Here is a 13,730-nt window from a genome sequence, read left to right as displayed (position 1 = left end):
TGAGACACTTTTTTATGGATGGGCACTTTTTATTTAGCTTCTTTTGGACTGAAGCACTGCAACACCCGCTGAGTGCCATTAAACAGCTTGAAAGATCAAAGACAATTTTTAATATAACTCCGACTGGATTCGTCTGAAAGAAGAAAGTCATATACATCTAGGATGCCTCGGGGGTGAGTAAAACGCAGCCTAATTTTAATTTTTGGGTGAACTAACCCTTTAATAGAAGCTGGATGCGTTGAATGTTTAAAACACATTCCGGAATAGCATTTTCATAATGATAAAATGGAACATTCGCATACCAAAAAAGTTAAATAAATATAAAAAATGGGCGTTTTAAATGTTGAGAGAACATTCAAATGTAACGTTTTCAAAATGATAACATGGAATGTTTCTCTAATGCATAACCAAGAAGAAACTTTCTTAATACATTAAAAAACTGTATGCTTTGAATGTTTAAAAAAACATTCAGAAATAATGTTTTTAAAATAATGAAACAAGTATTTTAAAAATTAACATTAAAAAGGTTATTGTGAATGAAGGCTGATATAGTTATGATTATAGTTACTGCTTCTGGTGTGAACAGTGTGTTTTTAAAATAATGAAACAAATATTTAAAAATGAACGGTAATGTTTTTTTAAATAATGAAATGGAACATTCACATAACAAAAAAAATGTTCTCTAAATATAAACAATAGTGTTTTTAAACACTGAAATGTAATGTTTGCATAACATTTTCCAAAATAGAATGGAATGGAATGTTCCTCTAACATTCACATAACCAAAAACAAGTTTTTAATCCATTAAAAAAGGGATGCTTTGAATGTCAAAAATAACATTTTCATTAAGTTTTCAAAATGATAAAATGGAATGTTCCTTTAACGTGTGCATAAGAAGGAAGAAACGTTCTTAACACATTTGAAAAAAAAAAAATTTTTTTTTGAAGATTTAAAAAGTATTCAGAAATAAAGTTTTCAAAACCATTTCAAAATGATGGAGTTGAACATTCACATAACCAAAAACGTTCTTTAAATATAAAAAAATTAGTGTTTTTAAACATTCAAATGTAATGTTCTCAAAACATTTTTATAATGATAAAATGGAATGTTCCTCTAATGTTACAAAAAAAAAAAGTTAATTAAATATAAAAAAATGAGCGTTTAAAATGTTCAAATGTACTGTTCTCATAACAAATGTAATATTTTCATTAAGTTTTCAAGATGATAAAACGGAATGTTCCTTTAACGCGTTCACAACCAAGAAGAAACATTCTTAACACATTTAAACAAAAAAAAAATGTTTTGAAGATTTAAAAAATATTCAGAAATAAAGTTTTCAAAAGAGTTTCAAAATGAAATTGAACATTCACATAACCAAAAACTTTCTTTAAATACAGTATATAAAAATAGTGTTTTTAAACATTCAAATGTAACATTCTCAAAACATTTTCAAAATTATAAAATGGAATGTTCCTCTAATGTTCACATAACCAAAGTTCTTTAAATATAAAAAATGGGTGTTTTAATTGTTGAGAACATTCAAATGTAACATTCTCAGAACGTTTCAAAATGATCAAATGGAATGTTCCTCTAACATTTAGCGCTTGCATTTCCATTTGTGCTCCACAGATGACTGAAAAACACTGATTTGTGCGAGTAATGTTTTTTATAGGTGAATAAACCTGGCGGAGCTGTTTGATGGCGGATGAAAGTGTGCAGACTGACGTCTCTGATGAGTTAGTGCTGTACTCTGCAGATGGAGGTGGATCTGAGTCTCAGCTGCTTCAGTCGGCGTGTCTGGACCTGTGACATGATCCGCCCGAGGCGTCCACCAGCCACAGCTGAGACACTCCATCAAACATCAGCACAATAGACACGCTCTGTGGGATCATCGGAAACAGCCTGAAGCGCAGAGACTCCGAGAGGAATCTTCCACCATCAGCACCACAATCTAAGTGGCATTTAATGGCAGAAACTGCAGGAAATCATTCAGACACACCTCTGAGTTTACACAAGTACACACATTAACTCACGATAGTGCAAAAACAATAGTGCTTACATGAAAATAGTTCATTGTTTGAGCTGAAAAGTCACTAAATCATGTTCTTCTGATGTGCTGGTTGCTTAATTATGGGACTAATCCACAGATCCGAGCACTTTAGTCCCTTCTGACACACAGTAAAACATTTGCTTTGCATGTTGTAAAACAGCAATATTAGTACAAGTCACACAAATACATGTTTGTAACTTAACAATATTAATACTGTTATTCAGTGTTGGGGATAACGCATTACAAGTAACGTAATCAGATTACTTTTTTCAAGTAACTAGTAAAGTAACGCATTACTTTTTAATGTAGAAGGAAATATCTGAGTTACTTTTTCAAATAAGTAGCTCCAGTTACTTTGTTTCCATGTGTTGAGTGACAGCTCTGGTGTTGCCATGGTGACAGAAATCAGGAGTAAGTGCAGAGCGTTGTGTGTGAACATGATCTTACTGTAGTTCTAGACTAAATATCAACATGTGTTTACTCATCTCACTGCACACAAACACATTCAGTGTTCCTCACAATCAATAAAAACAGTTAAAACGCAAACTCAGAATATTATACAAACCTGCATTAATTAAATATGTTAAATAAGGCAAATGTCATTTATGTATTTAATCCCATTTTATTAACCAATGTCTTTGCTGCTGACCTTGATCCAATTGATACAATGATCCAATTCAACCATACAAATAAGTAAAAATTACTTTAGATAAAAATAATATTTTTTAATTTATTTTTTATTGTTTCTAATTGAAGAGTGCGTTCTATCTTGAGGCTTATTCACTTCACTTTTGGTGTTAAGGGGCTTTTACCTTTGCCGGAAATATAACTTTTTTATATTAAAAACAAACAATCAAGCCTTGCCCAGATTTAAAAAGTAACGCAAAAGTAATGTAACATTACTTTCCTTAAAAAGTAACTAATGTTACTTTTTTATGTTATCAAAAGTAACTAATGTTACTTTTTTATGCTATCAAAAGTAACTAATGTTACTTTTTTATGTTATCAAAAGTAACTAATGTTACTTTTTTATGCTATCAAAAGTAACTAATGTTACTTTTTTATGTTATCAAAAGTAACTAATGTTACTTTTTCTAGGGAGTAACGCAATATTGTAATGCATTACTTTTAAAAGTAACGCTGCTGTTATTGAACTGAACTGAATCAACATCGATCTGAATAACGACTCTGTTGTCTTCTCTGTTGTCTGCTGCTTTAGAGCAGAAATTGAATTTGTTTGATAATTGATGGATTTCCCATTCATTTTTATGTTGTTTTTTTTCTGTTCATTAATGTGAAGCTGCTTTGAAACAATGTGTCCTTTATAAAATATTATCCACCTTATTCTTCAATGCAGAAGTAAGCTTATGGTCGAAACTTCTGGTTTATTAGCCGCTGTGGGGAAAAACGAGATGAACAACAACATGCAGTAAACGTTGAACTGTTTGCACTACAAACCAGTGTGTTCATAATTAAGATAATACATTAAATATGGTAAGACACACCAATTTGCAATATTACGCAGCAAAACGAGCGGTTTTGTACAGATAAAACTAGCTGGAAGCGAATCAGACCGGAAGCAAAGCACATCAAATTGACAAATGGTCATTTTTACGGGAAGAATAAGGTCGATAGAAATAAATGTGACTTGATTCATGCAAAACAGAAAAGAATTTAATATAGAATAAAAGCAAGTGTTTAAAGTATTGAGACATTGAACAAAGCTGAGAATGTTAAGAAATTATAACTATTATAAATTATAAGAAATTATTTTCATGACATTACATCACATTTCCACCAAATTCATTGTGATGTTTTACTTTTGTCGTTATTTGTCATTTTTACTGTTTTTTTAAATAATTATTTAAAAAAATTTTTTTTTTATTTTAATCGGCATGACCTATAATAAGTTATAATTCTTTAAAAGGTCAAAAAAAAAATAATAATAATAATAATAATTGAAATAATGACATATTAAATTGAAATTATGATATGAAAAGCAAAAAAATGACAGTAATAATTTAGAATTTTTAAATCTCATATTTATGACTTACAGTAGTATGTCAATTTCTACATTTTATCTCATAACCGACTTTTAAATTCATAAGTTTGGCTTTTATCTCATAACTACGACTCTTTACCTCATAATTTAAACTTTTTATCTCATAACTGTGACTTTCTCATAATTATGAATTTTTATCTCATAATTTCCGCTTTTAATCTCATAGCTATGACTTTATCTCAGAATTTTGACTTTATCTCATAAAAATGACTTTTAATGTCATATTAGTATGTCAATGTCTATAAGTATATACAGTATATATAATTACAACTTTCAAAGTAATAATTTTGACTCTTCATTTCATAATTATGAGTTTTCAAGTCATAATTCTGACTTACCGAAGCATCATTTTTTTTTCTTTTCTAATGTGGCAGAAATGGAATTCCATACAACTTTAATTTATCTCATAATTGATGAAGTGTGCTTTCAAAGGTCAGCTCATATTTCTATAGTGCTTTATAGAATCCTTTTCTAATGTGGCAGAAATGGAATTCCATACAACTTTAATTTATCTCATAATTGATGAAGTGTGCATCATTGACACTGTTATTTTCCTGTTTATTAATGTGAAGCTGCTTTCAAAGGTCAGCTCATATTTCTATAGTGCTTTATAGAATTGTGTTCACTGTAAAGCTCTATAGAAATAAAGGTCACTTTACAGTAAATAGCATTTGAAATGATTTTTTTTTTGATGTTGAGGTTAAAATACAACCTCAACATGTGAGACCTGTTATGTGTAATATCATTGATAATTCATTCCCAGCAGGCATTGCTGTAAGCAGCAGAGCTCTGATTCGTGATCTAATTATGTTGTGGCTCTTCTGATGAATGAATAGAGCTCGTCATCTACTGTACCTGTGTTTCTCTGCTCAGAGTGAATCATTTATTCACACGCACCTGCTCTGTTTCCTCCGCTTCACGTGGATCAGGAAGTTCGAGGTAACAGAAACTCTGAATCATTTATACCAGAGAACTTAACGTGTGTGACTTACTCAGAACAAACCCCGAGGACAATCCTGCCGCACCCATCGCAAGTCATCTCAGATGTTTCTCACTGAATCTCTAGAAGAAATACAAACAGACCCAAATGAGTGAATAGCTGTCATAAAATAAGATTCAAATGCTATAAATGTAATGCAAGAGCAGCTCAGATCATTTGATGTTGATGAGAAATTCCTTAGAACAAAACGTTCCTAAAATAATGCTTATGGAATGTTCTGATAACATTATTAATATTTGATATATGTTCTTGTAATGTTGAGAGGATCTTATACGTTGAGAGAACATTCAGATGTAACGTTCTCATAACGTTTTCCAAATTATAGAATAGAATGTTCCTCTAAAGTACGCATAACCAAATAATAATAATAAATGTAAAAAAAACATTTTTTTTTGAAAAACTGAATGTTTTGAACATTTTATAAACATTCCGAAATGACATTTTCATTACAGTTTCAAAATCATTTTTAAAAAATCTGTACTTTCACAAATCCAATAATAAATGTTCTTTAAATATACAAAAAAATGGGTGTTTTAAAATTGCGAGAACATTCAGATGTAACGTTCTCAAAATGACAGGATAGAACGTTCCTCTAACGTTTAAAAAACATTAGAAATAACATTGTCATAATGGTTTAAAATGAATGAAATGTTCCTCTAATGTTCGTAAAACCAAGAAAAAACATTCTTTGAATAAGAACATTGAAAGAACATTCTCGTAATGTTTTCAAAATGATCAAATGGGATTCTTAATACATTTAAAAACGGATGTTTTGAGATTTAAAAAAAAAAACTTCAAAGTTTCAAACTGATCAAATGTTTTAGTTTTTTTTCCGTAACATTCACAAATCCAATAATAAACATCTTCTACACGTAAAAAAACGAGAGTTTGAAACGTTGAGAGAGCATTCAAATGTAACATTTTTGTAACAAAATGATCAAATGGAACGTTTGTCTAACATTCACATAACTAAGAAGAAACACTGTCAATACATTAAAAAAGAAACTGTGGAAAAAACATTCAGAAATAAGGTTTTCATAATGTTAGTTAAATGTTCTTACAGCATATTGTTGTTAGCTATTCCTCTCAATATAAACATGAGAAAACAAATCAACTGCAGATTCTTTTGAAATAAACTCATTGAATGTATCATGCAGTGTAAATTTAACAAAGGTGTTTCACACAGTAGTAGTCAGTATGCAGTGTGCACTAGTGAGTGAGTGAGTGTGCAGTGAGCTTCTCTCGGAGTCATGCCTAATCTTCAGCCTGTCTGCACTAACAGAGCAGGGGATATTCGGGGTCATGGGCTCTTTATGCAAAGCTCAAGCAGAAGAGCGCAAGCATTAAATCAACTTTTGGACTCAAAGCACGCTATCAGAGTCTCTCCTGAACCACAGAGACACAGAAGAAGATCTCAGAAGATTCAGAGCTTTTCTTTCAGTAATACAGAGACGTTTACAGAGAGAGATTCAGCACTTGCATGCTGTATGTGCAAACAAATCAGACACTCATCTGGGGTTTTCTATATTATATGTTATATAATATGTTATAGTTTTATATTAAATCATTTATTTTGTTCATTTTATACATCTATATATTATAATTATTTAAATTTTTTGTCATTAAATATTTTATAGGTAATTATTTTGAATAAAGCCAAATTAATATCAAATATAAATATTCAAAGAAAAACTTGGTGAAATTTAGAAAATTAGAAATTCAGAAAAGTGAAAATGACAAATGTTGCCAACTAAGAAAATTACTACATTCATGCAAATTTATGTAGTTTGGTATTTCTATGTATACAAACTGTAAAATTGTATAGTTTATAATTTATTATATATATATATATATATATATATATATATATAATAAATTATAACAAAAATTATTGTAGTTTACGGTATTTTAAAAAGTATTATATAAGCGGTTAGTGTTTTGGCTCCTTGCTGAAATCTTAATAACTGAAATTAATTTAAGCCGTAAAATTTCTAACAGGGAATTAAATAAATAATGAAATAAATGAAACCTAAATAGAAAATTATAAAAACATAATAAAAATGACAACTGAAAACATACAAATAAAGTGAATTCAAAATATGAATAAAAATGTAAAACAAATACAGGAAATAACATTATTTGTTCAAATTATTTTTTTTTTTTTTTTAAATCAGCTAACATTTGGCCATATTGAGATGATCAGCATTGGTTGATATCTGTGCCAACTAGAATATTAATCTTTTAATTCAAAGTTTCCAGTACTGACTCTTACCAATGAATACTGTACAAAAAATGAACTGAATATTCAATGAAGTCCATATTAAATATTCAGCATTACAGCTGTGTGATTTGAGATGTTCCAACGAGCATCTTGAGATCCTGAACATCTGAGCAGAGCGTCACATGATTAAAGGATATGAGGTCTGTCTGTCAGTCACTGAAACTATGAATTCTGATGAATTTTACACTTCACAAAGAGTGATATGAAATATACATATGGATGATATTTTCATACAGCACAATGGCATGTGGCATATTTCTGCTGTAAGCTCACTAATAAATAATAATTTAGTCTATTAAACTTCAGGATTTAAATGAACACAATATGTACATGCTAATGCACAATATTTATTTCAAATTCACTAAAAGACATTTAAAACAGTGTATTGTTTATTTATAGGTTTGAGACTAGACAGAATGATTCCTGCCATTATTCGACTACAGTTCTCACAACGCAATATGAACTAAAACTAAAATAAAAATAAATTCAGTCTAAATAGAACTTTAAAAAAAAAGTGTTACAAACATAACAAATGTACTAAAAATTAAACAAAAATGAAACGAAAACTAAAAATATACAAATAAAACCTGGTTCAAAGTATTGACACAAAATATCAGTCAAACAATCGAATATGAACTAAAAAAGTGTTACAAACATAACAAATGTACTAAAAAATTAAACTAAAAATAAACTGAAGATATAAAAATAAGAGCTAATGCTAAATGTTTTTTAAAAAATCTGTCAAACAAATGTTCTTTCAGTAACTAAAATAAATGTGTGTTGTCTTCAATAATGTTCTCGAAACGTAAACTAAAAAGCTCAAATAAAAACAAATGAAAACGTTTCTTGTAACATTTTATAAATGTTGCTCCTTGTTTAGAACGTTCAAAAGTAACATTCTCATAATGTTTAAAAATGATACAACGGAACGTTGCCTTGACATTCACATGATCAAGAAAACATTCAGAAATAACGCTGTCATAACTTAGTGGGATTTGTTTTAGCTAGAAGATTGAGAAAACTCCAGTTCTGGGTTACGGTGTCATTTATAAAACTGAATTCTGAGCAGACAAAGAGTTCTTTCTGAACTGTGAGGGACGTCAGAGTATGATATGATGATATGAAATCCAGCAGATAATAAAGCGTGACACAAACAGCGTCTGGACTGGATTCATTCCCTGCGGACACACATCATGACTCTCATGTGATGCAGACCGACGGCTCTTATTTCATCAGAAGACACTTGTTTGCTTTCTTTTTAATACGCCGCCCGCAGGAAGAACGTTCCTCACACATTTATTCATATCAAGCACTTTTTATAACCGAATTCATAAGTTACAGCACACTACACAACATACATCAGTTATGATTAAAACAACACCTTAAACATTATGCTAATATTGTAATAAACAATCCAACACACAAACTAAAAATATATTTTTGAATATTTTTCAAAATATATTTCAGTAAAAAAAAAAAAATTCCGATTAAGCAAAATAAATGTTAAATTAGAAACTTGAAAAGCCATTAAATTCATGGTCTTGGAAAAAACAAACAAAAAAAAAAGTGAAATGTGATGTTATTAATTTTTTATTTTTTTGTCGCCTTGTTCATTTTAAATATTTAAAACATATTTTGTATGAATTCACCTTCTTGAAATTTGGGTTGTGAAATTCATGTTTTTATTATTCAATTCAGGTCATAAAAATTCAGGTCTCAGTATTTAAGATGCTTAATTCAAGTTAAAGCAAAATAAATCATAATTATAAACAATTCATGTAATACTATGCTATTAGTAAAATAAAAAAAAAATCATGATCTTAGATAAAAAAAGAGTGTAATTCGATGTTATTGGGCTTTTTTTCCCTGTTAATTTTAAATACAGTCAAACCAAAAATGATTCAGACAGCAGATATAATTGTTGATGTTTTTTCACTAGTGTGTGCAGGACACTATAGTTTATTTATGTAAGTGAGGAGAGCAAAATAAAGTGAACTGTGACATATTATACCCATAAAGTCTTCATACAGTGGACTACCGGATCAAAAATGATTCAGACACTTTGAGCTGAGCATGTTTTGCTGAAGTGTTTTTCTTTAATTGCTAATGTGATCTTTTTACACCACAGACTGAACTAAACGAAGCACTGCTTGCTAATTAGTTGAGCTAAATTGGTTTTATCTAATTGTGTTCTTAATGTAACAGCTGACAGCTATTCAACAGAATTCATTACATATCTTTCCATCAGAGTTATCTGACATTATCAAGATGAATTTCTTCTGAGTTCTTCTCATATTTTATTACCGTTTTCTAAACTACAGCCAATAAACTGTGATATAATGTGAGAAATGTTGAAGGTGTCTGAATACATTTTTTTTTTTAGATGAATTCACATCCTTCAAATCTGGGTTTTTATTATTCAATTTGTGGATTTCAGGTCGAGAGATTCAAAATGCGGTAAATTCAGGAGGAGATATTGACGTGGCAAAGTTCAGGATATTGCTGAAAAAATAAATTGGTGTAGAAATAATTTTCACTCAGAAATTGCTGGTTAATTTCACAATTACAAAGAAATGGCAAGTGACACATTAAATGAAACATGACATTTTGAAGTATAGAAAAAGTGAAAATAGTATTTCCTTTTAAAATGTACTATTTGTAATCATTCTTTGTTTTATTTAACTTTTTAAAAAATATATATCATTTTTATGCAGATTTCAGGAGTAAATCAGAAGAGTAAAAGCTCGATCCAAGCTCTCCTACCTGAACAACAGGTAAAACACGGTATTCATCAGTTAAAGCCTGAAAACAGACGGAGGTGTCATTAAAAATGTAAAAAATATTTCTGAACAACAAAAGCCCTTGTCTATGGCTTCCTGACACACGGTGTGTGTTTATTTGCGGGCCAGGATGGCGTCGTAGATCTTGCCGGTGTTGTGGATCTGGATGTGTGTGAATCCGGCGGCGCTCAGCAGACGACTGTAATCTGAAGCCTTGCGCTCGCGACCCTCCGTCTGCACCAGCATGTTCAGAGAGTAGAGCTGCGCCGTCAGAGGACCACTGTTATCCTCATACAGCAGAGCTTCCACCAGCAGCACACCTCCCCCTGCACACACACACACACACACACTGTTATCCTTATACAGCAGAGCTTCCACCAGCAGCACACCTCCCCCTGCACACACACACACACACACACTGTTATCCTTATACAGCAGAGCTTCCACCAGCAGCACACCTCCCCCTGCACACACACACACACACACACTGTTATCCTTATACAGCAGAGCTTCCACCAGCAGCACACCTCCCCCTGCACACACACACACACACACACTGTTATCCTTATACAGCAGAGCTTCCACCAGCAGCACACCTCCCCCTGCACACACACACACACACACACTGTTATCCTTATACAGCAGAGCTTCCACCAGCAGCACACCTCCCCCTGCACACACACACACACACACACTGTTATCCTTATACAGCAGAGCTTCCACCAGCAGCACACCTCCCCCTGCACACACACACACACACACACTGTTATCCTTATACAGCAGAGCTTCCACCAGCAGCACACCTCCACCTGCACACACACACACACACACACAATGTTATCCTTATACAGCAGAGCTTCCACCAGTCGCACACCTCCACCTGCACACACACACACACACACACACACACACACACACTCACACACTGACACACTGACACACTGACACTCACTCAATTTTTTTCTCTGAATTTTAAGATTACATCTCACAAATCAGTTTCCACCACGGAATACTTTTTCATCTCATAATTCTGACTTTTTTCATACAATTCTGAGTTTAGATCTCAAAATTCTGTATTCTCAGAATTGTGAGAAAAAAAGTTCCCTATCTGTCAGTCACTACGAGTTATGTCCTGACGACATAGGGGGTTCACTTGGGAGCCCCAATCCTCTCTGACTTTAAGAGAAAACCCAAATTAAATTTGGCTAGTGGATTTTGCATACCTGAAACACTCCCCGTGCATACGGGTATAAATAGGAGACAGGTGCATCCACTCTTCAGCTTTTTGCTTCGGAGCCGAATGGATGATAGTGCTTGATCTCCACAAAGCCCTTTACTCATCTGACTGGAAGAAGCTGTTCCTGGTTGGCGTTACGGTGCAAACAGCGGTGTTCCTACCATCAGCGATTCCCCTGGGCACTTCAACTGAAAGAGCAGTTTCTCTAAAAGAGCAAATCACGGTCGGTTCGCGTCTTTTTAAAGATGCTGTTCTGTCTGTGTTCTCTTGGTTGCAGTCGTTACCTGTCCTCTGTTGATGGACATGATCGTTGTCTTCAGTGTCTGGGCATCCAACACGCTGAAGCTGCGTTCATGGATGACTCATGCGTTCATTGCGAGCGTATGAGCATGGCTTCGCTGCGATCTCGCCTCGCTCTCCTCACGGGGAACAGAGCGTCACCCTCCATTTCTACTCATCCCGGTTTCCCTGTCACAAGCAGGGGACCGCCGGCAAGAGCTCTGGGAGATCTGAGGGTCACAGTGACCCTCGGGTGTTGTCGCCATACTGCCCCGACGTGATCCTCCGTCTGCCACCGTTTTGTCATGGGCCCCGCCTCAGTCTGCCTGTTGCCGAGGGTGCCCCCCTGTGTCTTCCAGAGCGCCTCCGCCCCGTGCTGAGACAGCGTCAAGGCTGGCGCGTCGAGCCTCTCGCAGGACCGCGGTGCACCCCGTGTCCCAGCCGGCCCCTAAGTCCTCTAGAAAGACGACAAAGCGGCCCTGACACGGGCAACCCGGAGATGTGGAAAGCTGCTCTTTCTCAGGAGATGGTGAGGACAGTGCCACTCCTTTCCCCGGAGGAGGGCCGGGTGGAGAATCCTGTGTTTTGTGTTTTTTCTGTTCCGCCACTGGTCCAACAGCCAGCGGTACCCACATTCTTGAAAAAAGAGCAGTTTCCTTTCCCTCCGTGCTATCAGGCATGTGGGCTGACAGTGAGCAACGTGCTGCCTCCTCACTCTCGCCCACGACGTCCCCTATCGCCAGCGCCCAAGAGATTCTCCACGCATCTCTGGCCAGTCCCCTCCGAGGACATAGGGAGTCCTGCTGTGATGAGCCAGGACGCGATGCCTTCTGTGCCATCCAGCCAAACCTGGATCTGTGGGCCCTTCACAAGCTTCCATTCAAGATGTTGAAGCAAGAAGCGCATCATCAGATGCATCCAGCCCCAGGATTGGTTTGCAGCGGTCGACCTGAAGGATGCTTACTTTCATGTCTCGATTCTTCCTCAACACAGGCCGTTTCTATGGTTTGCATTCGAGGGTCGGGCTTGGCAGTACAGGGTCCTCCCACTTTGGGCTATCCCTGTCCCCCCATGTCTTTACAAAGGAGGGCACCCTTGCCCCGTTATGGGAAGTGGGCATCAGGATCCTCAACTACCACGACAACTGGCTCATCATGGCCCAGTCACGAGAGCAGTTGTGCGATCACAGGGACCTCTTTGTCTGTTACAGAGGTCAGCAGAAAGGGAAGGCTGTTTCCAAGCAGAGGCTGGCCCACTGGACAGTGGATGCCATCACCTTGGCGTAACAATCCCAAGGCGAGCTGTGCCCCCTGGGGGTGAGGGCTCACTCCACATGGAGTGTCGCCTCCTCCTAAGTGCTGGCACACGGCGCCTCTCTGGCAGACATCTGTAGAGCTGCGGGCTGGGCGACACCGAATACCTTCGCAAGATTTTACAGTCTCCGCGTTGAGCTGGTTTCGTCCCATGTGTTGGGTAACAGATAAGTGGCGGGAAGAGCCGGCTGGTGTCACGCTTGCTGCGCAATTCTCCCTCATCCGGGGATGCGAGCCTTTTCCTCCCCCAGTAAGTTCCCAAGTCGGCGAACCCTGGTTGAGTATCCTCCAGCACCCCCGGAAATCAGACTGGGTGGAGCATTCTGACGCCAGGCCCAGTATCGGTGTTAGCTTGCCCGGGGTTCCGGTCAGCCCCTTTACTGGGCTAGGTGTCCATATGGCTTGATTCCCTTTGGGCGATCCCATATGTGCATTCTTCCACTGTAAGGTTTCCCTCTCTGTAAACCCGTGTCTTCCCTTTGACATACCATTCTGTCAGGCTCTGCTGGCAGTGGTTCCTCCCTACTCTCAGGTAGGACCTGCCTCAGAGACCCATTCCATATGTAGTACTGCCCCAGGCCTGGGTCAGTCCATATCAGTGTCTCCACATGATACCTCCCTACGGGTAGGATGTGGTCTCCGTAGCGCCCTTCTCCGGAAGGCTCGCTTCCCCTGGGTTACTGCCAAGCTGTAAACAATAAACAGGAAAGGCGTGAAGCACCTTTCAT

At 35.8% G+C, this 13,730-nt stretch overlaps 1 protein-coding gene across 1 annotated transcript in view; it reads right to left on the bottom strand.

Moving 5' to 3' along the window:
- Positions 1-10,064: 10,064 nt before the first annotated feature.
- Positions 10,065-13,730, bottom strand: part of asmt (acetylserotonin O-methyltransferase) — an 18,968-nt gene continuing 15,302 nt past the window's right edge. The window contains exon 7 of the mRNA XM_016498659.1: positions 10,065-10,499. Coding sequence (XP_016354145.1) covers positions 10,288-10,499 — 212 coding nt within the window. The 3' untranslated portion in view covers positions 10,065-10,287. The remainder of the gene's footprint in view (positions 10,500-13,730) is intronic.

The sequence above is a fragment of the Sinocyclocheilus anshuiensis genome, unplaced genomic scaffold (genome assembly GCF_001515605.1).
Source record: "Sinocyclocheilus anshuiensis isolate Anshui unplaced genomic scaffold, SAMN03320099.WGS_v1.1 scaffold1123, whole genome shotgun sequence".
Classification (NCBI taxonomy): Eukaryota; Metazoa; Chordata; class Actinopteri; order Cypriniformes; family Cyprinidae; genus Sinocyclocheilus; species Sinocyclocheilus anshuiensis.
Note: the sequence above shows the minus strand (reverse complement) of the source record. Positions and strands in the feature narration are given on the sequence as shown.